The sequence below is a fragment of the Dendropsophus ebraccatus genome, chromosome 15 (genome assembly GCF_027789765.1).
Source record: "Dendropsophus ebraccatus isolate aDenEbr1 chromosome 15, aDenEbr1.pat, whole genome shotgun sequence".
Taxonomy (NCBI): domain Eukaryota; kingdom Metazoa; phylum Chordata; class Amphibia; order Anura; family Hylidae; genus Dendropsophus; species Dendropsophus ebraccatus.
The window spans coordinates 46,212,064-46,239,553 of NC_091468.1; the positions used below are offsets into that span (position 1 = coordinate 46,212,064).

The 27,490-nt window shown below is 45.1% G+C and overlaps 1 protein-coding gene across 2 annotated transcripts; it reads right to left on the minus strand.

Annotated features, from left to right (window-relative positions):
• Positions 1–11,422: 11,422 nt before the first annotated feature.
• On the minus strand, positions 11,423–26,225 carry MTIF2 (mitochondrial translational initiation factor 2). 2 transcript variants are annotated; one of them, XM_069954463.1, is made up of 15 exons: positions 26,159–26,225; positions 23,977–24,196; positions 22,570–22,690; positions 22,231–22,402; positions 21,847–22,007; positions 20,493–20,669; positions 19,948–20,087; positions 19,107–19,231; positions 18,314–18,518; positions 17,538–17,790; positions 16,001–16,141; positions 15,548–15,712; positions 12,982–13,122; positions 12,731–12,900; positions 11,423–11,724 (listed from the first exon to the last, which is right to left on the minus strand). In XM_069954463.1, exons 2-14 carry the CDS (start codon positions 24,190–24,192, stop codon positions 12,731–12,733), a joined length of 2,187 nt encoding a protein of 728 aa, XP_069810564.1. In that variant the 5' UTR covers positions 24,193–24,196; positions 26,159–26,225; the 3' UTR covers positions 11,423–11,724. The 2 variants fall into 2 exon arrangements, with proteins under 2 accessions (XP_069810564.1, XP_069810563.1); XM_069954462.1 differs by having other exon boundaries at positions 26,131–26,212.
• Positions 26,226–27,490: the final 1,265 nt, after the last annotated feature.

Consider the following 27,490-nt stretch of genomic DNA (forward strand, 5'->3'; position numbering starts at 1 on the left):
GCCCTAAACCTTCGTTATATGGCTGCGGTCATATAAAAAATGTGCCTATGCTTACCTCTGTCCGCCTGCTAAGAGGTAATCATACACAGGTTAACATACTTCATTTGTTTTAACATGACCGCAGCCAAGCTTGCAAATGCCAGATAACCCCCCTTCAAAGTTATGTTCTCAGTATATTCAGGCTGTATATATTCTTCCCTCTGGGGGGGAAAAAAAAAATACTGCGGCACTGGCTTCCTGGTGCTGTTCTATGTGCGACATACTGATGGTGCATGCGCTTTAAACAAAAAATGCACAAGGTTCCACCCGTTTTCATGACCAGCCAGGTTCAATAACCAAACAGCAGCAGCCTAGTAGTATTAGGGTGGCAAGACGCATTTATTTTGTTCCTCCCCAGCCTAATAATACAAGATTGCTATCGCCCAGTCCAGAAGCCCCAATTTTGACGCTGTGGAACTTCCTAGTACGCCTGGTGCGGGGGAAGAGTTAGCCAGTCTAAAACAGCAAACACTAAGCCCCGACTTAGTAAGTGTGCCATCTAACAGACAGCTTCCAATACGAAGCCTGTAATAAATAAACACACGACTGAGGAAAGTGTTTTATTCGAAACATAACACCCCCAACACCTCTGAACGGCGCTGATCCCGGCTGACATGTGCAGCCGGGCAGGGCCTCTATTAGCCATGCGATCGCGGGGAGGAGATCCGTTCTGCCCGTGCCAGGCCTCAGCGTCGGAATGACGCTGATCCTGGCTCGGCAATAGATTGCTATGGCCTGCAGCAGGCCATAGCAATCTATCACCGATCTGATCGATCTTTGCTGTGTATATACAAGTCCCCCAGGGGGACTTCTAGTTAAAGTAAAAATAAAAGAAAAAATATTTTTTTATTAATAAAAAATCCCCTCCCCTATTAAGTCCAAATCACCCCCTTTTTCCATTTTATAAATATAAACAAACTTTTTTGCTATCGCCGCGCGCATAATCGCCCATACTATTAATCACATTACTGATCTCGCACGGTAAACGGCGTAAGTGCAAAAAAATTTGTATATGCGCAATCAAGGTACCGATAGAAAGAACACATCATGGCGCTAAAAATAACACCTCACACAGCCCCATAGACCAAAGGATAAAAGCGCTGTAAGCCTGGGAATAGAGCGATTTTAAGGAACATATCTGTTAAAGGGGTTGTCCGGCGATAAAAAAATTATTCACAGAATAACACACATTACAAAGTTATACAACTTTGTAATGTATGTTATGTCTGTGAATGGCCCCCTTCCCCGTGTTTCCCCCCACCCACGCTAGACCCGGAAGTGTGGTGCATTATACTCACCGCATCTCGTGTCGTCCACGGTCTCCAATCCTCAGCAGTGCCGTCTTCTTCGGGAGGCCGGCGGATCTTCCCGAGCGCCGGCCACCCTCTGCAGCGTCATCCGAAGCTCAGCCGTGATTGGCTGAGCATAACTGCTCAGCCAATCGCAGCTGATGACGTGGCCGCGTCATCAGCCGCTCAGCCGCGATTGGCTGAGCACAGTTATGCTCAGCCAATCGCGGCTGAGCTTCGGATGACGCTGCAGAGGGCGGCTGGCACTCAGGAAGATCCGCCGGCCTCCCGAAGAAGACGTCACTGCTGAGGATCGGAGACCGTGGTCGGCACGTGACAGGTAATGTATAGCGCACCACACTTCCGGGTACACGGGTGGGGGTGGTGGGACACGGGGAAGGGGGCCATTCACAGACATAACATACATTACAAAGTTGTATAACTTTGTAATGTGTGTTATTCTGTGAATAATTTTTTATCGCCGGACAACCCCTTTAACAATGGTTTGAATTTTTTACAAGCCATCAGATAATATAAAAGTTATACATGTTATATGTTATATCGTTGTAATCGTAACGATTTGAGGAACATGCATAACAAGTCAGTTTTACCATAGGGCGAAGGGCGTAAATGCAAAACTCCACGGAATCAAAACAAATTCTTTTTTTTTTTTCAATTTGACAGCGCAAATGATTTTTTTCCCGTTTCACAGCATATGTTATGGAAAAATAATGCCTGTCATTGCAAAGTACAACTGGTTTCGCAAAAAATAAGCGCTCCTATACGTCTCTAGGTGAAAAAATGCAAGCGCTATGGACTTTTAAACAAAGTGGAAAAAGCAAAAGTGCAGAAACGAAAATTGGCTTTGCCCTTAAGGGGTTGAACCCTTGGGAGCCAGGTTGAGCTCGCACTGTACCCATCCAAGCAAGGAACGGGGTTAAGTGCCCCATTTCTTGTGCCTGTCATTGGGGGACACAGCACCTGTGGGTATAGGCTACTGCCACTAGGAGGCGACACTAGACAGAAGTGGTGACTCCGCCTCTTAGATTATTAGGGGGACCGTCGGCGTGGGCTGCCACATCAGACGCAGTTCCCCCTGTGGGTGCACGGAAAGTTTCCTTTCCCTGCGCCGGTCACCCGCCCCCCAACGCCTGCTTCCTGCGGCAGGATGCCGCTACTCCACCCAGGTGCGAGGTGACTGAAGGGGTGACCCTACGCGCATCTGAAGATGCCGGACAGGTGAGTATCTCCCCCGTCCACTTCCCTCCCCTCTTCCCCCTTTTTGGGGTCTGTCTCTCTCCCTGTGGTCGTCCTAGGACAATCAGGACCAAGGCAGGTCAGATGCAAAGCTCCCTGTGCAACCCACCGCAGCAGCTTCAGCATCCAGTGCAGCAGCAGCTCTAGGATCGGGTAGGCTTACCCAGTGGGTGATATCCCCCCTCCTCAATTCCTCAGGCCAACCGCCCTAGTTACCATGTCTGGTCCCTGGGACGACCCCCCTAGGCAGCTCGCTCCCGCGGCTGTGGCGACACACTTTGTGTGTGCTCGCTGTAATAAGTTCCCCTGCGGTCAGCCTGGTTCCCTCTGCCTGCTGTGCCTTAACCCTGGTGCCAACTCCCAGGAGGCCCCCCCTCCAGGTTCAGATGTAGTCTTTCCTGAGTGGGCTAGGTCCTTGTCCCAGGCAATTGGTGACCTCTTGAAGCTGTCTCAGGTCATGATCCATGCCATTGAGCAGTTGCCCTCCCAGGCACCCACAGCAGGGGGACCCTCCAGGGTATCCCCTGATTCCCCTTCCAGAGGACGGTCTCATAAGAGACCTAGACTCTCTGCCTCATGGTCACCTTCTTGGTGTTCCTCTGACCCTTAAGACAGATTCACTGCAGGCGGTTCCGCTTCCCAGCGACCCCTCATTTTAAGGCTACTACTTTGCCTCTGGCAGATGGTGCTTCAATCACTGACCCAGTGGACAAGAAAGTTGACGTTATTCGAAGTCTGTCTTTATTGCAGCTGGTTCGGCCCTGCGTCCTACCTTTGCTGCATCCCGGGTCAGCAAGTTTTGTTCCTCTGAGGCCAAGCAGCCCATGACCTTTCCCTGGACACTCCGCGTGAGGATCTTCTGTCTCTGGCCTCGCAGATTCTGCATGCGTCCAAATACTTGTGCGACGCTTCTCAGGAAGCCGCTCGTTTGTCTGCTCGGGCCCTGGCAAACTCTGCAGCCATCCGACGCTCTGTCTGGCTCAAATCCTGGTCAGCTGATGCTGCCTCCAAGAAGACTCTGACTTCTTTACCCTTTGCAGGAAACAGACTTTTTGGGGAGCGGCTGGATAAAATAATCTCGGACGCTACAGGGGGGAAGAGTTTCTTGCTACCTCATAACCGGTCCCGACGCCCTCAGCCTCCCAGGCGTTCCAGCCGTTTCCGCTCCTTTGAGCCTCCAGCACATCGTCGCCCGGCTAAGGATACGCCTCCAGCTCCTTCTAGGAAGCTCTCCTTCAAACCCCGTCCCTCCTGGCAGCCCCGTTCTCAACCCGTTCTAAGGGTCCTGCCCCCAAGTCTTCTTCCTGAGGGTCCTTCTCCACTCAGGTCTCTCCCTCAAGTAGGGGGTCGCCTGCTCTCCTTCAAGGAGATTTGGCTTGCCCATGTGTCCGATGTGTGGGCTAGGGAGGTGGTGTACAATATCGAGTTCGTGTCCATTCCGCCTCCTTGTTTTTTTTCCCATCAAATCTCCCACGCTTTTCGGCGCGGCTTTCCGAGCTTTTTCAGGCGGTTCAGAATCTCCTAGCTCAAGGAGTTGTGGTCCCAGTCCCTCCATCCCGAGCGCTTCCAGGGATTCTATTCCAATCTGTTCACAATCCCCAAAAAGAACGGCTCGGTCCGTCCTATCCTGGATTTGAAGTGGCAGAACAGGTTTGTTCACCTTCGGCGGTCCCGCATGGAATCCTTGCGATCGGTGGTCGCGTCTTTAGAGCAGGACGAATTTCTTGCGTCTGTAGACATCCGCGACGCCTATCTGCATGTTCCCATCGCAGCCAGTCATCAACGTTTTCTACGTTTCACCGTTGGTTCTGGACATTTTCAGTTCGTTGCCCTGTCGCCACTGTGCCTCGGGTCTTTACCAAGATCCTTGCACCTTTGATGGCTCTGCTTCGGTCAAAGGGGGTGGCTATCTTGCCATACCTGAACGACCTCTTGGTTAAGGGCCGCTCTGAACAGGACACTCTGTCCAGTCTCCAGATCACAATCGATCTCCTGACTAATTTCGTTTGGGTGATCAATTACCAAAAATCTTCCCTACTTCCCTCGCGCTCTATGGAGTTTCTCGGGATGCTATTCTCCACCGAGACAGCCCGCGTTCTCCTTCCTCCCAACAAGGTTGCCTCCCTGCGCTCGGCAGTCGCTCTGCTCTGCTCAGGCTCCCCCTGTTCGATTCGCCTTTGCATGCGAGTCCTGGACAAGATGGTCTCCCCTTTCGAGGCGATCCCCTTCGCTCAGTTTCACTCGCGCCATCTGCAGCGAGCGATTCTGTCTCAGTGGGACAGGTCCCATCTGTCTCTCCACATGAATATCCTCCTGTCCCCTGCTGTTCGCAGGGAGCTTCTTTTGGTGGTTGAGGTCTCCGGTGGTCCTTCCCGTCCGCTCATTTCTCCCCCTCAATTGGCTGGTCATCTCTACGGATGCCAGCCTGTCCGGGTGGGGGCGCTGTCTTCGGGAGCCACACAGCTCAGGGCTCTTGGTTGTCGATGGAGGCTCGGCTTCACATCAATATCCTGGAGCTCTGGGCCATCTTCCTCGCCCTGTCTCAGTGCACCGATCTCCTGAGGGGTTACCCGGTCCGTGTTCAGACCGACAACCTCACTGCTGTTGCTTATCTGAACCGTCAAGGCGGCACCAGGAGCCGCTCTGTCATGACCGAGGCCACTCGCATTCTCCATTAGGCGCAGCTGTTCGTTCCGGCTCTCTCGGCAGTCCCCGTTCCCGGGGTGGACAATTGGGCGGCAGACTCTCAGTCGCGAACGACTGGATCAAGGCGAATGGTCTCTACATCCCGGGGTGTTTCTTCAAATCTGCCGGAGTTGGGGATTCCCAGACGTGGCTCTCTTTGCCTCCAGGCTGAACCACAAACTTCCCACCTATGTGACTCGAGCCCGGGATCCTCGCGCGTTCGCGGTGGACGCCTTGGTGACCCCCATGGGAGCAGTTCTCCCTGATTTACGCCTTCCCTCCTCTGCCCATTCTCCCACGAGTCCTGAAGCGCATCAAGGCACACGACGTTCCTGACATTCTTTTCGCTCCAGACTGGCCGCGCCGGTCCTAGTGCCGACGTAGTGCACCTCCTGGCTGACACCCCCTGGCGTCTTCCCCTGCGGGTCGACCTCCTTTCACAAAGGCCAATATTCCACCCCAATTTACCTCCGCTGAGTTTAACAGCATGGCTGTGAAGCCCTGCGGTATTGAGGTTTCGTGGGTTTTTGGAACCAGTCATCCGAACCATACTTAAAGGGTACCTATAAAATATTTTGACCTTTCAGTTTTAGTTAGCTTAGGGCATGATAACAATTTTTGCAATATACATTAATAACCTTAAATGAAGTTTTTTAAATACATAAGGCTGATTATGCCCTTACAGCTCTGTCTGGCTCTGACTTATTTCTGCATTCCTGCTGGATACGCCCCCTCCCTGCAGATATACAGACTCTGACAGGCCATGAAACAGTTGGCAGATGATAAGGTCTATCGCAAATTGAGTGGTGATCCCACTAAATTGTTTAAAAAAGATGTGGATATGTATGTGAATGATGCTGTCATGGGTGGTATCATTTCAGAAAAAACGGCTAAAATGTTGTATGTGGATCATCCTCGGGTTCCTGTCCTCTATTTGCTTCCCAAGATACACAAGGACTGCAGCAGCCCACCTGGGCCGACCCATTGTGTCTGGCTCGGGTTCGCTGCTGCAGTCCTTGTCGGTCTATGTAGACTCATTTTTGCAGGACATAGTAAAAAAACTTGATCGCTGTTTGACTGACACGGGACATTTTCTTGATGTCCTTGAGACTGTAAGTTGTCATGATATTACATTTCTTTGTACTCTGGATGTCCAGAGTCTTTATACTAACATTCCTCAAGATGAGGGAATGTTCTGTGTCAGAGAACAGCTAAGTAAGAACTGTAAGTTAACCAATGAAATGATTAATTTTCTCATGGGTCTTCTGAATCTGGTTCTGACCAAGAATTATTTTAGGTTTGATTCTGATTTCTTTTTACAGCTGTATGGCGTTTCTATGGGCTCATCAGTAGCCCCTAGCCTAGCCAATATATTTATGCATAACTTTGAGGAGAGGTTCATTGCTGCTTGTGGCATGCCCACGTCGTCCACGTGGCTTCGCTATGTGGACGACGTGTGCCTGCTATGGACTGGCAGCGAGAGTGATTTACTTGATTTTGTTTCACGTTTAAATTCATGTCATCCTTCTATCAAATTCACTTTGGATTATGATGTTGAAAAAATAAATTTTTTGGATGGACAGGTTAAAAAGGAAAATGACACTTTTGGTACCACTCTGTACTCGAAGCCCATGGACAGGAATAATATGCTACACCGGAAGAGCCAACATGCTCCGCATGTATTTAAAAGCCTTCCTAAATCCCAATTTATCAGGGCCAAAAGGATTTCGAGTACCGATGATGAGTACCAAAAGAATGCTAGTAAGATGACAGAAAAATTTGTAGCTCGTGGTTACAATAGACGAGAGATAAGACAGATAGAAAATGAGGTAAAGGGCATGGAGAGGAGAACAGTAAGATGTAAGAAAAAGAAAGAGAGTAAGGGTAATAAGAGACCTTTGTTCAGTATGACATATGACAAACACTCCAATTTAATCAGGAAGAGTGTCCTTAAATATTGGGGATTACTGGCTAGTGATCCCAGATATGGACAACTGTTTAAAGATAAACCAGTTTTTGCGTACAAAAAGAATACATCTATTGGCAATATGTTGGTTAGAAGTGACATCCAAAAGAAGAAAAAAAGTAGACAAACATTTTTAGCCAGTAGTAGAAAAGGGACTTTTGCATGCATGAAATGTCAGCATTGCAATAGTATAATTAAGGGGGATTCTATACATCATCCCAGTCAGGGTACCAGATTCAAGATTAAAGGGTTCTACACTTGTAATGATAAGAACGTAGTGTATCTCCTGAAGTGCCCCTGTGGGCTAGGATACGTCGGACAGACAAGCAGAAATGTTAAAATTAGATTGAACGAACATAAAGCTGCAATTAGGAAATTTAGTAATAGTAAAGAACAGAAAGACAGTACGGAATTTGGAGAGACATCAGTGGCGCGGCATTTTGCCGAAATGAGACACAATGTATGTGATCTCAGGTGGCAGGTGCTTGAGCAGATAGAGGTGTGCACAGACAGTGATGAGAACCGTAAACGCCTGTTACGCAAAGAGACCTTTTGGATAACTAAACTGGGCACACTCAGCCCGCAAGGGCTTAATGAAGTGTGCAGCTTTCGAGCATTTTTGTGATGCGATCATTATATATTGACTAATAGTGGTTCCTTCCCTGTTAGATCATGCGTCTTAGTATTATTATAACATTTATATAAATTTAGGGTATATGTATTAAGTTTAGTCTCATTGAGGGTTAATCTTATGACGTGCTTTAACCTATAAGACGTTCCTTTCCCTTACGTTCTCCACGCATGAGGAAGGAGGAGTCCCGTCCTCCGAAACGTCCGGCGGGAGGCCATAGTGTTTGGCATGTGTTCATGAAATTACTCAGCCTGTGAGCTATGTTTGCGATATACCTTGCATAAGAAAAAGAAAAATAAAACAATGGAAAGCATCTACTGTGAGTATGTGTCTCTCTAATCATAGAAGGACAGCTCATCTTGAGGAAACGCTACAAGAACGAGGTAATATCGCTGGGTAGATTATACTACCTATCATACCACACATTATTTCTTATATACAGACCGACAACCTCACTGCTGTTGCTTATCTGAACCGTCAAGGCGGCACCAGGAGCCGCTCTGTCATGACCGAGGCCACTCGCATTCTCCATTAGGCGCAGCTGTTCGTTCCGGCTCTCTCGGCAGTCCCCGTTCCCGGGGTGGACAATTGGGCGGCAGACTCTCAGTCGCGAACGACTGGATCAAGGCGAATGGTCTCTACATCCCGGGGTGTTTCTTCAAATCTGCCGGAGTTGGGGATTCCCAGACGTGGCTCTCTTTGCCTCCAGGCTGAACCACAAACTTCCCACCTATGTGACTCGAGCCCGGGATCCTCGCGCGTTCGCGGTGGACGCCTTGGTGACCCCCATGGGAGCAGTTCTCCCTGATTTACGCCTTCCCTCCTCTGCCCATTCTCCCACGAGTCCTGAAGCGCATCAAGGCACACGACGTTCCTGCCATTCTTGTCGCTCCAGACTGGCCGCGCCGGTCCTAGTGCCGACGTAGTGCACCTCCTGGCTGACGCCCCCTGGCGTCTTCCCCTGCGGGCCGACCTCCTTTCACAAAGGCCAATATTCCACCCCAATTTACCTCCGCTGAGTTTAACAGCATGGCTGTGAAGCCCTGCGGTATTGAGGTTTCGTGGGTTTTTGGAACCAGTCATCCGAACCATACTTAAAGCGTACCTATAAAATATTTTGACCTTTCAGTTTTAGTTAGCTTAGGGCATGATAACAATTTTTGCAATATACATTAATAACCTAAAATGAAGTTTTTTAAATACATAAGGCTGATTATGCCCTTCCAGCTCTGTCTGGCTCTGACTTATTTCTGCATTCCTGCTGGATACGCCCCCTCCCTGCAGATATACAGACTCTGACAGGAGGATGAGATAACAGCCCTGACACAGAGAGAAACAGAAACAAATCCTCCTCCCCCACCTCCTAGCAGCAGGTTCTCCCCCCCTCCCCTCACAGAGGTCACTAAGCAGAGCTGAGGGTGTTGTGTGTGAGGAGCAGCACAGGGGTGGAGATGGATGGAGGGACAAGTACTCAGTGCTTCAACAAGAAGGGACATCCCAGCCATGACTCCAATGTGCTGCATGAGGGAGAGTGGGTGAGTCACTGAGGGGAGGACTACAAGTCCTAGCACAACACAGCTGTAGTCCTTCCATAGTACATATAACATTCACTATCAGAGGTCTGTAGCAGGTGCCCCCACCTCCATGGCTCACATTATCCTACAGTGTAATGAGAGCAGATGACTGTATCTAATCCCACTGTGTGTGATACCATCTGCTGGGGCTCTGTATCTAATCTTACATTGTGATACTGTATGCTTGGGCTCTATCTGATCCCTCTGTGTGTGATACATCTGCTAAGGTGCTGCTCAGTGAATGGAGGGACGCAGCCAGGGAGATGAGGGATAGGCCACACCCACTTTCATGCAGCCAGAAGAAAAATTCATTTATTCTTCTGAGCCAAACAACTGGGGATATCTCAGCGAGCGTACACGCTATTAACACAGTTTAGGGCTCTTTTTAAAGGGTAACACATGGGCTTTTTATTTGAGGAATTTCATTTTTTGGCTACTGAAATTAAAGTTACGCTTTAAGGCTCGTAAGCCTCAGTCGGCTCGGATCTACCATCGCGTGTGGAAGGCCTTCTTTTCTTGGTGCGAACAGAATAATTTTCACCCCTTGGTGTGTTCCACGACCAAGATTCTTTCTTTTTTGCAATCCGGTCTGGATAAGGGCCTCAGTCATTCAACCTTGCGTTCTCAGGTTTCCGCCCTGTCTGTTCTTTTTCAGCGGGCTCTTGCTTTTCGCCCTCAGGTGAAGACTTTTCTTCAGGGGGTGGTCCATTTGGCCCCTCCTTTTCGACAGCCTTTAGAGCCCTGGGACCTTAATTTAGTCCTCGAGGTTCTGCAAGGTCCTCCCTTTACCTGCCTCTACCTGTCTGAGAGGGACTAGGAAGTGAGGGAGGGAGACGAAGTAGGTAAGGGCTAAACTTTTTGAGAGCTATTAAATGACTGATTTAGGGTACTATTACCCGAAACAATTATCGGCCATTCCATAATCGTTTGGTGTAATAGGCCGTGCTAAACATGTTATAAAAAAAAAAAAAAGGATAGTCTGCTGGCCGTTGTACCGTGTAATAGGAGCGGTGACAATGGACTATGGGCCACCCAAACAATCTAAATATTGTCTGGGCAGCTCCTGGGGAACGAGGAGCAAGCAATCGCTGACCTGACTGCCTTCACACATCTGGGTTCACTCTGTGAATCCTGGTCTATGTGCTGGCTGTATTTTATGGACTGAACGCACATTTGCCTATAATGCAGTGAGCTCCTGAACAGCCAGAGCATTACAGTACAGGAGTGACATAGCTGTGGTTGTGTAATACTCTGGCAGCAAATCCCATTTACAGATACGCCTTCAGTCTGTGAAATGTGGTCAGCACACAGACGTGTAAAGGAGGCCTTAAAGGGAACCAAACAGCCCAATTGGGCTGACTTTGTTCCCTGGAGCACAGTATAAAGCAGCAGAAGCTTTATACTGGAGAAAATTAAATCCGCTGGCGCTGGGCTCTGCCAGCACACTAAGCAGAGATGACTGACAGGGAGAGGGGCCAGTAACAGGCCTCTCTACCTGTCACTCATTCCTATCTAGCATGCTGACAGGGAGAGAGCATTGACTAGACACGGGCAGGGAGACAGACAATTGGGCCGATTGGTTCTTTTTAAACTCTTTGAATCCCTTCAGGTCAGGGACGGGAAATCTTCGGCCCTCCAGCTGTTGAAAAATTACAATCCCATCATGCCTGGAGAACCAAAGCAAAGCTTTGGCTACCCAGGCATGATGCTTATTATATAATGACTGTGCCCCCAAAAAGCTGCACTAAAATGATCAAGCAGCTAACAACAAAGAAACACAAACAGCAGTAAGCTACACTTCTGCAAAGACGACTGAACCATCAATTCCTCAGAACAGACCAACAGGGTCTTGTACCAAGAAACCAGCTGTTGACATGACCTGGCCCAAAGTAAGGGTAAGTGGCTTGGGAAGTCTTACTACATTACACTTATAAGGCGACAAGCAATATAAAACACCAGAGATGTAATATTTTAATACACCTAGATCTTAATTTACAAGTGTTTCTGCTTTTTTCATTTTTTTTTACAAAAATAAATATAAAAATCTGACAGATTTTACAACATCGTTTTACATGACCATGATGAACTTTCTTCGAAGAATAGTCTTAAGCTGCATAAGGGAAGCAAGTATGTGCATTTCATATACTGAGATATGAAGCCAAAATTACTGTCTTGATCATGAAGGTTTTTGTTTTGCCACCGAGGATCATTTCTTGATATAAAATGTGTATGTATCCATTTGTCTGACCGATTGCAACAGTAGAGAAATAAAGGAATCACGAACTGTGAACAGGAAGAGAAGACACGTAAATCAAGACAGATACGAATGGTCCCGGACTATGTCACATACGCCATTATGTTACTGTAGGTCAGTTCTCGCACAGAATATAAACAAGGAAAGGACATTACAGTAGTATATTAAACGGGGTATTTTGGCATCTCCAAGAATTTTAATTATTTAAAAACACAGTGGATAAGGCGAATTTAAGTGTTGCCCCTTAATAATTACTAACATGTCTATTTATGGTTGCCTTAAAAAGGTTATGCGAAGAAAAAAAAAAGTTGTCTTCAAAATCAACTGCTGCCAGCAAGTTTTACCGATTGGTAAATTACTTCTACTTAAAAATAAAATAAGTTGTCCAGTACTTATCAGCTGCTGTATGTCCTGCAGTAAGTGGTGTATTCTTTCCAGTATGACACAGTGCTCTCTGCTGCCACCTCTGTCCGTGACAGGAACTGTCCAGAGCAGCAGCAAACCCCCATAAAAAACCTCTCCTGTTCTGGACAGTTTTTGACATAGACAGAAGTGGCAGCAGAGAGCACTGTGTCAGACTGGAAATAATATTCTGCTTCCTGCAGGACATACAGCAGCTGATTTTTTAAGCAAATATTTTTTTTTTTTGGATAAGTAAAGCTAATTCACCAAGAATATTCCCACAGGGTTTGTTATATATCTGCTCCGTTGCATCCATACAATTTTGAACCCTTTCCTTATAGGCAGCTGTGTCATGTAATCCCTGTCTGACCACCAGACCAGGACTTACTTTTCTGTTTAAACCAGAAGTTAGCCCCCATATAGAGGACTGCTTTTGAACATCGGGATCACATCAAGTGTCAGATCTTTATATCCTGACATGTATAGAATGCTGCTAAAGAGGTAGTGCCTGCCCTATTGCTCTTCCCTCCATCCTGCTTTATGTTGTTCCCTGTCAGGAGGCAGGGGAAAGCATCTTATAGAATAATTAGTTTAATAAACTGGTAAAAAAGGGATCTGAAAGGTGATACACACCTAGAATCCAGGATCCCAACATATATTCTGTGGTACTGTCTTTTCTTCAAAGCAAATTATTTCATCTCCAACTTTAATCTCCACATCTTGATCCAGGCTCAGGCCGCACTCCACCCCGGTTTTTACGGTTGGGACGTCGTTCTTGTGGTGCTTAAGAGAAGTTAATGATCCTGTGGGGGACAATGTGGTATTTCAGGACTGGCCATCGCATACAGTCTGAAGTGATGAAAATCAGAATCTGTCAATGTTACCTTCCCATAGAAGATCATTGTTACGGATTAACTTAAACTTCAACTTCTTATCCAGAAATCCCTTCTGCACTCTGCAGCCTGCCACCTGTACAGTCTTCTTTCCTACCGTTACATCAAATAAAGCCAGAACAGAGGCCTCGCCTGGAAGGATAAGAAATACTTCTGGTTACCAACTGGTGGTGCCAAGTGCCACCATATTCAGAACCATAATCTGATAACAGTTCAGATCTCACATCCACCATCATTTGTGGGACAAATCAGTACTCTTGCCATTGGACCCCCTTCCTGATCTGCTTTTAGTACATATGCCGGTGGTACAGCAATTCAAATATTTAGGTATCCATATACACCCAAATCTATCTAAATATCTGGCGCTGAATCTGACTCCTCTACTGTCGAGGACACAGGCAAAAGTATGGAGAAAGCTTCCTCTCTCTATGGTTGGCAGGGCAAACCTTGCTGAAAATGATCCTTATGCCAGTTTCTGTATGTTCTTCATAATGCACCAGTGTGGGTGCCCAAAATATCTTTTAAAAGAATCCAATCTCTTTTTAGGGAACTAATATGGGATGGTCGTTCTGCTAGGATTAGGTTAGATAGGCTTCAAAGCGGGAAAGACGATGGAGGGCTGGCAGTTCCAAATCCATATTTATATTATTTAGCTGCACTGTTTCAGCAAATGAGAGGATGGGATGAGCTGGACAGACTGGGGCCGAATGGTAGGTTACTTCAAAGCAAGTCGGGTGGTGTGTTACCCATTTATCTCCCGGAAATTGCGGCACAAACCAGACTGCCAGATGTTCTAATTATTACTCCTTTGCTGAGGAAAGTGTGGGAGACGGTTAAAACGTTATCTTGGTTGTACTGGATACACTGAACATACACCTCTGTGGAATAGTCCTGCTTTATACCATTTTACTATATCGGAGGGGAGTAGTGAATGGGAAAGTAGGGGTGTATGCCGGGTATCCCAGCTCTATAAAGAAGGAATTTTGAAATCTTTCACCATGCTACAAGAGGAATTCCAGTTGCCGCAAGCTATGTTTTATAGATATCTACAGTTACGTCATGCAGCTGAAGCACAGTTTAAGGGCCTATTCCACAGTAACAATAATCGGCCGGATTGGCCCGATTCGGCCGATTATCGTTCGGTGAAATAGAGAGAACGATCAGCCGATGATCATGTCATCGACTGATCGTTCATTTAGGGCCAGACCTAAAATCATCGTTCCCTCACCGCGCATCGCTATGGTTGAATAGCGGTGCGCGGCGGGCGACCGACGATTTGACAAGCAGCAGCAGCATCATACATTACCTGTCAGGTCCCGCCCGCTCTATCTTCAGAATGTCTGGTCAGCTGACGGAGCGCTCAGCCAATCACAGGCCGGGACCGCCGCGGCCTGTGATTGGCTGAGTGTGGCCTGTCAGCTGACCGGCCATTCTGAAGATAGAGCGCGCGGGACCCGGGATCGAAGACAGCGTGAAGAAGAAGCCTGGACAGGTAATGTATGCTGCAAGGGCTGCAAGGACATCGGTAAAGATGTCCTTGCAGCCCTCGCTCAACAATCATCGGGCCGTGGAATAGGCCCAGTAAACGAGCCTAAACTAGCATTGTCTGAAACACATAGGAAATTTTAACGATTTCTTCTTCATAGAGTGTATCGTACTTCTAAATTCTTGTATGACATAGGTTTGAAAGTTGATTCTAAATGCCCCTGTTGTCATACGCAAGGAGCCCATCTCATCCATGTTATGTGGAGTTTCCAGAATTAGAGACGTACTGGAGAGGTGTCTTTGCCCTAGTCTACAAAGTCTACAAAATCTGAATGCTAAATGTGGGTCGGACCTCCTGCCTGTCAAGGTAAAGTTTTTTTTTTGGTTGGTAAACCATTTTTATGTCCTACTTGTGCGTACTTATTTGTATACAATATTTGCCTTGACGTGCCACTTAAGGACATGATGTTCCATGGGGGGTGAGGGGCGGTGGTTGAGGGAGGAAAGGATTGTTTTACTTTAAAATTGAAAAATGTTCAATAAAAATTACCTGATTAAAAAAAAAAAAAAAATACATCATTTGTGCTGCTGCTCCATTCAGCATCTATGAGAACTATTTCCATCAGTCTCACAGACTGAAGTGGCCGTGCTAAGTGTCAATTGTTCAGTTAGGGTATGTTCACACTGAGCAAATACGGCGGAATACTACAGCGAATCTTTCCGCGGCAGAATCCCACCGTGCTCAGTGTGCTGCTGGGAGTGAATGATAGGGTGTGCACTCCTCCGCTGCCGCCGCTCTCCACTCTGTCACTTCTCTGAGCAGAGGCTGCGGAGGAGCGCGCGCTCTCCCATAGACGGACTATGTGACAGGCGGAGTTCTGCCGCGGAATTCTGCCTGTTTTACTCAGTGTGCACATACCCTTAGAGTACAAAGGTACCCCATTCTTGTAATCTCCATCAATCACTTCTAACTTAACGTAAGACATATACCTTCAGGTTAGATTTTGTCTAACCTGCTGATAGATCCCCTAAAACTTGATGCGTGAACTCTCTAAACCATTGTTCTACGCACCTTTCACAGACTCTTCTGTTAGGTCCGGTAATCTACTGCTGAGTTCTTCCTTCAAATCATCAAACAGGTGGTAGATAACCTTGTGAAGTTTAATAGGGACATCGCTCTTGGTAGCAATTTGCTGAATGGATTTGTTAACATTTACATTGAATCCGTATATGGAGGCTAAGTGAAAAAGTGGAAATAATTACATTAGAAGAAGTACACATGATCCCAGATCTGCAGGTCAGGCTGTTAGCTCTCCCGACCCTAGAAGACCTGCCTGCTCAGCTGATCAATGGAAGCAAGGTAGCTACGGGTGATCGGGGGATGCGAGCACATTATGTTATTTTTATATAACACCCAGCCTTAGAGCAAGTTTTTGTTTTGCCCAGACAATCCCTTTAATACTCACATGGCAAGAAGAGTGGGGAAAGCAGAGAGAGAGTCAGAATCACTCTGAAGTTTTCTTACCATTAAAAGTTTCTGCAAGAGCAACATCACTCTCACTGATGTCTCCAACTCCAAAATGCACCAAATCCAGTTCACATTCATGATCTGCATCATATGTATCCAATACACCGAGAATGGCTTCAATCGATCCATCAACGTCACCTGAACAACACAAGAACATGATAAAAAAACAACAACTTTCCAGCTGGTAAATAATCCCATCGACAATACAATATACAGGAAGGTACACTGGCATCTGCAAACCTTAAAAGGTTTAAATCCTATTACATACAATGCTTGTATTTAAAAGGTATACAGACCTATACCCAAATCAACCATAACATTAAAACCACCTAATCAATATTATGACGCCCCCTCCAGCTCTGGCCTATCAAGGCATGGACCCCACAAGACCTCTGAAGTAGTTCTGGGGTATTAGGCACCAAGACATCACATACCAGTAGATCCTTTCAAATAACATTCGAAACAGATGACACGGTTAGTACAGAAGGTACTTCTCATATATCCAGATGCGTTTCCATAACACAGTCAAATAATTTTATTCTTTGATGCAATGTATTAAATTGGCTTTTCATAAGCTCCTAAAGTTTTAAGGGCCATAAAAGTCCTTCCCTTCCATCCCAGACTCTGCTTGATCCAGTGTTAGCTAGAAGCTGATCCTAGCAACTTTATCTCACACCTCTGAACAATATGTATGCAAAGTGCAGGAATGAGATCTGGTAGCCCTGCAAGACCGTCCATAACTGATATACAGTACTATGAATCGCCTAGCTGATATAGTTGCTCTAAACCTTACACTTGCTGATGTCTTCTACTTCTAAGGGCCCTATTCCACAGTAACGATAATCGGCCGGATCAGCCCCATTTGGCCCGATGCGGCCGATTATCGTTCGGTGAAATAGAGAGAACGATCAGCCGATGATCGTGTCATCGGCTGATCGTTCATTTAGGGCCAGACCTAAAATCATCGTTCCCCCACCGCGCATCGCTACGGTTGAATAGCGGTGCGCGGCGGGCGACCGACGATTTGAGAAGAAACAGCAGCAGCATCATCATACATTACCTGGCTGCAGGGCTTCTTCTCCGCTCCGTCTCCTCCCCGGGTCCCGCGCGCTCTATCTTCTGAATGGCCGGTGAGCTGCAGAGCGCTCAGCCAATCACAGGCCGGGACCGCCGCGGCCTGTGATTGGCTGAGTGTGGCCTCTCAGCTGACCGGCCATTTAGAAGATAGAGCGCGGGGGACCCGGGGAGGAGACGGAGCGGAGGACAAGCTCTGCAGCCAGGTAATGTATGATGCTGCAAGGGCTCGCTCAACGATCATCGGGCCGTGGAATAGGCCCAGTAAACGAGCGGCGATCTAGCAGATCGCCGCTCGTTTACATCGTTGATCAGGCCCTCCTCGGCCCGTGGAATAGGACCCCAACACATTGCTGCCTGATAACAGATGCCCTTCTACAAGATTATGGATTTACCTGTGATGGCTGAGGTGTAGGAGGTAGTTACTGTTACTTAGTGGATGAAACTATTTAACACTAACCTTTTATTATAACAGACACTATTGGTGTATCCCGTGTTGTCTTTTCAGCTGGTCTCTTGTTCATAAGATTTTTCTTAGCCCTGTACAAGACAGCACTTTTCTGTTTCCAGGTCATGCCAATAAAGGTGTCTAGGTGCTTCCTATGGGCGTCTCTGTGTTCCTTCTGTTTGGCTTCAATCACTTCCATATCCTTCTTGGTTTTCTCCTGCTCCTCTACGTATGTTCTCCACTCAACAACTTCTTTGGCCCGTTGCTTGAAATATACAAATGACAAGTTTGCAACATAAAATATTATGACCAACTATATTACAGAGCTTAGGCCACAAGTCCCTGTAGGATGAGCCCAACACATCTGAGCTGTCTGGGTCATAAGAAACATGGTTGGGCTGGGACTCAACTGGGTTGGACTAAGTTGGACTGCAACTTTAATACGAATGCAAAAAATGCACATGTATTATGCTAGTCTTAAACTGTCCTTAGCTTATATCGAATGCAAATGTAAATATTAGTTCTAGATAGCTTGCCATGCTTATAATGCACTGATATTTATTTTATGTCTGTGTCGAAAATCTATTTCCATACATTGTACATTAAACAAAAGAAAGTTCTTCTTCATGGCAAATGCTTCACACTATTTACATATCATGACCGTAGTCATTTATAGTCTCCTAATATAAAGGATTACTATAGTGCTAAAAACTAAATTTCAAAACTGCACATATATCTTAGAAAACTGCTAATTGTTTTCAATATAATAAAAAGGTCAAATATTTCACCTCAGACTCCACTTCCAGGATTTCATCTCCAGCAGACGGTAGCTCTTTCCAGCCCACTATTTCCACTGGCATGCTCGGCAACACTTCAGTCAACATGCTGTTGTTTTCATCCAACATTAACCGCACTTTAGCCCTGGCTTTTCCGGCCACCAGCACCGCTCCTTTTTTCAGTGTCCCCCTCTGCACAATGGCTGTGGTCACTGGGCTGGAGTCCAAAAAACGATAAGTAAGGTTAGATGTAAGCATTATAATGTGAGGACTGAAGTCTCTAACTAGCACAAATGAAGATGCAGCAGACTGCATTGTGACCACTGGGTGAGGGACCTATTACACAGTGTGATTATTGGCTGAATAGGCTGATACTCAAGATTGAGGCACTGAGGCAGGCATCCATTAAAGTTGCTGGCAAGACATACACATCAGAATTTATCAAATATCCCACAATGGTTCAGCTACTTTGTGAGTTGTGGAAACCAGTGTGTGAACATATCTACAACAAGACTGAAACATTAAAGAAAAAGTCTGGCGAAATTTTTTATTAAAGTATTGTATTGCCCCCAAAATGTTATACAAATCACCAAAATACACTTATTATGGGAAATGCATATAAAGTGCTTTTTTCCCTGCACTAACAAGTGCAGGGAAAAAGCACTTTATAAGCATTTCCCATAATAAGTGTATATTGGTGATTTGTATAACTTTTGGGAGGCAATACAATACTTTAATAAAAGATTTCGCCGGACTTCTTTTTTAATGTATAATTACAGTAAAAGCTGTGAGGCAAGTTACATACCCTTTCCCTTTGTCAGTGCGACATTCAATGACTGTTCCTTCTACCAAGCCTGTAGAATCTGCCTTTAACTCCAACATCTCTGATAGGGTGATGACAGCTTCCGCTAAAGCTTGCAAGTTCTCTCCCTGCAAAACACAATGTAGAGGATTTATCCATGTATATTCTGGCTTTTTTGTCTGCATTTTTGCCTATTGTACTGGTTTTGGTAAAAGAAGTATGGTACTTGTGCATAATGCCACAGTTTGTTTTCTTTCCAATTAATCTAAGTTTCATGGACTACCAATTCTGTGTATTGTATAGACTGTGGTATATACAGCAATAATATACTGCAATCATCAGTGTCTATATCAGAGGCAAGAAAAATCACTGACATCTTTTTAAAAATTTACATCACTCTCAGCCTGAACACAATTTACTTAAAATTCAAGGAGAAGTCCGGCCAGACCAGGCCAATGATGGGGAGGGGGAGAATAAACTAAATAAAATGCTCTACCCTCCCCGGCTCCAACGCTGGTGGCCGCATCCTGCGGCTCAGCTTCCCGGACGCTTCCAGGTACGAGTGGGGACCTGGGTCAAGACATGTGAGGTCCGCTGGAGCGGAGTGGAAGTAAGAGCACTTTATTTCTTTTATCCTCCCCTTCCTCAGCACTTGCTAAAAAAAATGGGTCTGGCCAGACTTCTCCTTTAATAAAATCTTAATAGAATTTTTTTTTCCTTTCATTTTTTTTTTTTTTTACAGAACATAGCTTCCAGCTCCATACTGTACTCCAAACTGCATGATATGTGCATGTAACAATGCAATCACAATTTTTTAAACATCGTAGTTTTGCACTGACATTACCTTCAATGCAGAAATGTTAATTGCTTGGACATCTCCCCCAAACTCCTCGCATACTATATTATGAGATAGGAGCTCCATCTTGACTCTTTCTGGATTGGCCTCAGGTTTGTCACACTTGTTTATAGCCAGAATGACAGGGACTGTAGTAAAGTAAAGAAAAACCCTTATATTATTAAAGAAAACATGTAAAAAAAATACCTCATACTGGCATTTTATATCTGCGCAGACTTGAAGGGGTGTTTATACTGTCCACCTAAATTATTTACATTTTGACCCACATGCAGACACTTCAGAACATTATTTCAGAGACTGCCCGGAGATCAGGCCGCTGCTGGAGGAGCTCTGCACTGAGAAGTAAGGGGCTGTATCCCTCCTGTAACTGGGATAATATGTAAGTCCTAGTTATAGGGGAAATCAACAATACAAAAAAATGTACTGTAGTACTAAAGTGCCCTTCATAACAATAGAAAAGAGACACAATTAAAAAAAATATTTTTGTTGCACTTTGTGCTATTAATAAAATTAAAATAAAATTGAGAATTTACCTCTAGCATTCTTGGCGTGTTGGATGGACTCAATGGTTTGTTTCATTACGCCATCATCTGCTGCTACTACCAGAATAACAATATCTGTCACATTAGCGCCTCTCTCCCGCATTGCTGAAAAGGCTGCGTGTCCAGGAGTGTCAAGAAAAGTGATCTTGTCCCCTGAAGCTAAACACACTGGCAAACAGAAAGGGGACATGAATGGCAAGCTAAGAAACATTAAGCTATGTACAAGCTTTTTATTTTATTCCTTATTTTAGAACAACGATTTCTGATAATATATCAGACATACTAGTATATATATGTATATATCTAGTAGTATATGCCAAGAGGAAATGCTCTTCGAAGTGTTACTGTCATTTTAAAAGCCTATGACATATCAATTCTTTGAGTGGAGAAGAGCAGAGAAAGGAGGCACACAAGGCATCCCATTGAAACAGATAGCAGGTGGGATTCTGTGGTCTGGGGTTCCACTCAGCAGAGCTTCACGGCAGTTGGGCCCCATCTCCTGGCTGGGGAGAGTGCCCCACTGCTGTGAAGCCCCGCCCAGGGGACATTGTCCACCAATGAAATGAAGAGTCATTTTAGAGCAGAAAGAAAGACACAGACAAGTTTTATACAGCTATATATCGAATGTGCAGCATCTAAGCTTGTGGATGGTGTGGAGAACAATACATGCAGTAAGGTTATCAGTTTTAGCATTAGGTCTTAAAGTGTACCTTTAATTATTTTTATTATTTATTTTTTTTTTTTCAAAAATCAATAGTACAGGCGATTTTAAGAAACCTTGTAATTGGGTTTATTAGCCGAAAAATGCATTTTTATCATGAGAAAGCAGTTTAAAGCTCTCCCCCCCTGTCTTCATTGTTCTCTGTGGAGAGGGGAGGGGTGGAGGGAGATGAGGCACCGAAACAGGACAACAAAGAGTTAATTAACAGCTACATCACTGGGCTATCTCTTCTGAAGTAAGCACTGACCTCTATGACATATAAATAGAGGCTTTCACACAGGTCCTGCTTTGTAATCCTTTGTTCTCTGCTCTCTGCTGCCACTTATTCTCCCTCCTCCCCTCTCCATAGAACAGACAGGGCCTGACTGATGTAAAACAGTCAAGATTTCGTGATTATGAGCAGTGAATGAGAGGGAGGAGGGGGGGGGGAGGGAGACCTTGGGAAAGTCTTTTTGAAAGCAGATAATGGCATATTTGCCTAATAAACCCAATTCCAAAGTTTCTTAAAATCGCCTGTACTAAAAATACAAAAAATACGAGTGAAACTTTAAACTGTTTTACTGAGTGATAATGAACAAAGGAAGAGTTATATGTCTGACAGTAGCACAACCAAGCAAGCCTCACCACTGAATGCTCCAATGTGTTGAGTGATACCACCGGCCTCCATTGCGACAATCTGGGATTTTCTCAGTTGGTCGAGCAATGTTGTTTTCCCATGATCAACATGTCCCATTATAGTAACTACAGGGTGTCTGGGCACCAGCAGAGAAGGGTCTGCAGGACCTCTGGAAATTCAATAAATGATTAAACAACATTATTATTCCTAATAACATGGTTGTACCTGTGCTCTTAGTTTCCTTCATTTTTGCGAACCATGCATCCTCTCTATATATTAATTTTTCAGAGAATTTTAGTAAAGTCCAGAAAAAAAATAATCCCAAAGAAAGCCTCCCTATGCCGGTGATTGGAAAGACATGGACAATAGATTCCATCTAATTCTTAGTATACCTTTTCACGGCGTCTTTATTTTCCACCACTTTTTCTACCTTCTTCTCCGTATACATGTACTTCATACCAGACTTCTTTATGGTTGCCTTGATCATCTCCTCAGTCAGGGCTGAGGATGGTTTTAAGTTGTCCACATCAAAGTCTGAGTACATGAGACTTTCATAAACATCATCTGAAAAATAACCCGAAATTATGAATTGTGTCCCTTGCATATTGCAAAAATAAAAAAATATATTTTTTGGGCATTTGTGTCAAAGAAATAATGTGTGTCTATATTAGTGCATAAGGTATTTTAGCACATATATACAGTATATAATGCAGCTACAAGAAGGAACTCACCAATGTCTCTCTCCATGGCTCTGGCTAACTCACGAATGGTCATGCCGTGCCATCCTTCTACCAGCTTTTTCTGCTCTTTCACTTTGATCGGCTTTAGCTTTTCTTTCTTCTGTACCTTCTCCTATGAAACAATAAAACCAAAGTCACTAAAGGGAGAAATGTATTGCAACTGAAAAGCATTCACCCCCATGGTTCAAAAACATTGCCACTTTCTTCCAGAGACAGCACAACTCGTCTCCAGTTTGGGTGCAGGTTTTGCAACTCTGTTGTATTTAAGTGAGTGGAGCTTAACTGCAAATCACACCTGAACTAGAGACAAGAGTTGTGTTGTCTCTAGAAGAAACGCTGGATAGCCCCTTTAAGGAATCCTCATGTGGCCTGTGTCAGTTTACATCGGGCTGATACCTCTGTTTAGGCCCTAGGGCTGTATAAGATGCCCCAATGTACTGGGTAAACAAGTGCTGATTAGAGATGAGCGAACCTGGAGCATGCTCAAGTTAATCCGAAACCGAACTTTCAGCATTTGATTAGCGGTGGCTGCTGAACTTGGATAAAGCCCTAAGGCTATATGGAAAACATGGATATAGTCATTGGCTGTATCCATGTTTTCCAGACAACCTAAGGGCTTTATCCAAATTCAGCAGCCCCAGCTAATCAAATACCGAACGTTCGGGTTCGGATGGACTCGAGCATGCTCCAGGTTCGCTCATCTCTAGTGCTGATCTGCTAGAACGGTGCTTGCTTACAGAGCCTATTAGACGGCTCAGTGATCATGCGGCAAGGGCTGCACAGACATCGTTAGGAAAGGGGAGAAAGCTGCAACTGTACCAGAAATTTGATTTTTGTTTTTTTTGGGGGGGGGGGAATATGTAATCAAAATATGTATCAATTCTAGAGTACAGGATTTGACAGGGATAACTTCTATTTGTACCATTACATGTGGATTATATTACACAACTCAGGCAGTAGCTGTGTGTCATTAAATACTGTGCATATACTATGCTGGCACCAGAGTGTGAATACCAAAACCACTGCTCCTAACTTTTTGGGATGTGGGTTTCTATTTGAGGTATATCTATTAGAGATGAGCGAACCTGGAGCATGCTCAAGTCGATCCTAACCCGAACTTTCGACATTTGATTAGCGGTGGCTGCTGAAGTTGCATAAAGCCCTAAGGCTATGTGGAAAACATAGATATAGTCATTGGCTGTATCCATGTTTTCCAGACAACCTTAGAGCTTTATCCAAGTTCAGCAGCCCCAGCTAATCAAATACCGAACGTTCGGGTTCGGATCGACTCGAACCCGAACCCGGTTCGCTCATCTCTAATATCTATCTTTCTATGGTGTGATCAGTGCTCTATGCAGTGTGCGGTATAATAGAATAATGTGACATTGCTATCAGTACCTTTTTTGCAGACAAGAACCTGCATGGTTGTGTGGTCGTCTTTAATAAGGAGCTTGTATGAGGACAGCGTTGAAGAGCAAACAATGAAGGAGAGCGGATCTGTACAGGTCTCCACTGTCTGGTGGACAGATTTCTGAGGCAAGGGATATTCAGCTGGCGGCACACGTTGTGGACCTGGATTACTTGCTCTATCCGCTGTAAGATATTCCTGTTCATTTTCCTACACAGGAGAAATTAAGTAACAAAAATGAAACAAAAAATGTACTGAATAATCATCATTTAGTCGTATGGTGGAATATTGAACATTTCTTAAAGTGTACCTGTCATTTAATAAAAAAATAACTTTTGATATGTCTCTATGACGCATTTTGAAACGACAGGTATACTTAAAAAGATTTTTTTCCTATAATAAAAATGTATCCCTTATCTACAGAATAGGCCGTAAGTGTCCGATCAGTGGGTTCTGACTGATGATACCCCGACCAATCACTGTAGTGTGGGTACTTGTTACTATGGGCTGTCACTTGCCTTCCTCAGTTTGGCATGGAGAGATGTGGCTCACACCGGGGGATTGGGTTGCGGACATAATAACACATGCCTGGCTAGTTCCATGCACAATTATTATTATTCTGGACAGGACTTGCATGGGTCATTGATTTGGTAAGCTATCCCCTGACAGGAGAGGTCCATGCACTCTGAACTGTGGAGATCACCTGGTGGACTAACAAAGATGGCAGAATATAGCATTTGGCTGTCTCCAGCAAACCCATAGAGAACAGACATGTACTCATCTGATGTATTTTAACAAAGCTTAGAGACATGTCAAAAGTTTTGAACGGTCCGGGTGTAAGTGTTAAAAAAGTCCTGTGAAAATTTTTATGGAAGTATTGTATTGCCCTCCAAAAGTTATACAAATCGCCAATATATACTTATTACGGGAAATAGATGATGATGAGGATGATGGCCGGGGGACACTGAGCATCCCTCTGCCATCATCCTCTCCAGCAGCCACAGCCCGCACAGCTTTGGGAGTCGGGTCATGACATCACCATGTTATCCAGGAAGTGACATCACCCTGTTATCCAGGAAGTGACATCACCCTGTTATCCAGGAAGTGACATCACCCTGTTATCCAGGAAGTGACATCACCCTGTTATCCAGGAAGTGACATCACCCTGTTATCCAGGAAGTGACATCACCCTGTTATCCAGGAAGTGACATCACCATGTTATCCAGGAAGTGAAGCCTTGATGCAGTAGTAAGTGCAGGGAAAAAGCTAAATAAGCATTTCCCGTAATACGTGTATATTGGTGATTTGTATAACTTTTGGGGGCAATACAATACTTTAATAAACATTTTCAATGGACTTCTCCTTCATGTTGGGCTCCATAGATCTAAATTATAAGTCTGACTGATCCCGTGACACAGAGACGGGGGAGGACCGTGCTTAGAGCGGTCTTTTCCCAATCGGTACAGATCTGACCACTCAGACGCAAACTGATCAAAAACTTCCAACACGTCTCTATGACATCTCAAAAGTTTTGTGACACGACAGGTCCACTTTAACTGCAGGGATCCCTGTTGCCATGGTCAGTGGTGGTCCAAGCAGTTGACCTATGGGAAAAAAACCCTTTAATCAAAGAGGGGCCACTCCTTATATAGATGAGCTTCTGCTGTAGAAAACGTGTTTTTGCAGTGTGTCGTTGGATTTAAAGGGGTATCACAATTCACAGGATAGGGGGTTACAAACTGGTTGGTGGGGGAACAAGTAATGGGAACCTCACCAGTCCCGAGAATGAGAAAAAACTTCACCTACAATAAATAAGCTCATGTTAGTCACACAGATGTTACAGGACTACAACTCCCATCATGCCTGGGTAGGTAAAGCTTTGGCTGTGGCCGTCCAGGCATGATGGGAGTTGTAGTTTTGTATTAGCTGAAAGCCTAGGAGTTGGACCCCCCGCTGGACGGGCAGGCTCGGTGCACACGCTCTTAGAACCTGACCTCAACCCAAGCTATTACATAAAGTGGGTGAACTACAAAGACCAGCAATCACCTACACATAACACTGTCACTGCGCACCGGCACTTATGGCGGACACTAATAGAACATATAGGTGAACCCACCCCCATAAGCCGCAGTACCACAACATACCCTGAACACCCGGCATGACAAGCGTTACCTCAGTGCGGCTTATAGAGTGCACGCCGACCTCTGCCGCTGATCACGTGACGCGCAGCCTCCTATACGTCACGCTGGGAAGTGCGGACACTAGAGGTTGCAGTGTTCTCTGTATTGGTGTCTCCTAAAAGGGCAACAGCAAAGGCAAGGATACTCAGGTAAATAGATAAGAAATAGCGCAATGTCTAGTTACTCCAGAACAGAACAGTATGGATTATGTACTAGCGATACCGTGGAGGCACTCCTTGCAGTTTTGCTTTTGTTACAGATACTTTTGGGCCTCGGCAAGATGGCACCGCAGGGCTTTACAATCCTATGGAATTGGTGTGCGTCTTCCATCTTTGTTTTGGGTAAGTAACAGTATTGGCTGTAGAATGGTAGACACCGACCAGTGCCCTTATATACAGTGCCTCCTTAATGGTATTATATACAGTGCCCTCATAGCAGTATTATACACAGTGCCCTCATAACAGTATTATATATAGTGCCCTCATAACAGTATTATACACAGTACCCTCATAACAGTATTATATACAGTGCCCTCGTAACAGTATTACACACAGTGCCCTCATAACAGTATTATACACAGTGCCCTCATAACAGTATTATACACAGTGCCCTCATAACAGTATTATACACAGTGCCCTCATAACAGTATTATACACAGTGCCACCATAACAGTATTATACACAGTGCCCTCATAACAGTATTATACACAGTACCCTCATAACAGTATTATACACAGTACCCTCATAACAGTATTATATACAGTGCCCTCGTAACAGTATTACACACAGTGCCCTCATAACAGTATTATACACAGTGCCACCATAACAGTATTATACACAGTGCCCTCATAACAGTATTATATACAGTGCCCTCATAACAGTATTACACACAGTGCCCTCATAACAGTATTATAAACAGTGCCCTCATAACAGTATTATATACAGTACCCTCATAACAGTATTATACACAGTACCCTCATAACAGTATTATATACAGTACCCTCATAACAGTATTATACACAGTGCCCTCATAACAGTATTATATACAGTGCCCTCATAACAGTATTATACACAGTACCCTCATAACAGTATTATATACAGTGCCCTCATAACAGTATTACACACAGTGCCCTCATAACAGTATTATACACAGTACCCTCATAACAGTATTATATACAGTGCCCTCGTAACAGTATTACACACAGTGCCCTCATAACAGTATTATACACAGTGCCCTCATAACAGTATTATACACAGGGCCCTCATAACAGTATTATATACAGTGCCCTCATAACAGTATTACACACAGTGCCCTCATAACAGTA

Coding starts and splice junctions, on each gene's coding strand:
- MTIF2 (XM_069954463.1), bottom strand. CDS start 24,192: ATGAACAGGAATATCTTACAGCGGATAGAGCAAGTAATCCAGGTCCAC. Junction 22,008..22,230: donor AATAAAGACGCCGTGAAAAG/GTATACTAAGAA, acceptor TTGAATTTCCAG/AGGTCCTGCAGACCCTTCTC. Junction 19,232..19,947: donor TTAACATTTCTGCATTGAAG/GTAATGTCAGTG, acceptor TGTGTTTTGCAG/GGAGAGAACTTGCAAGCTTT.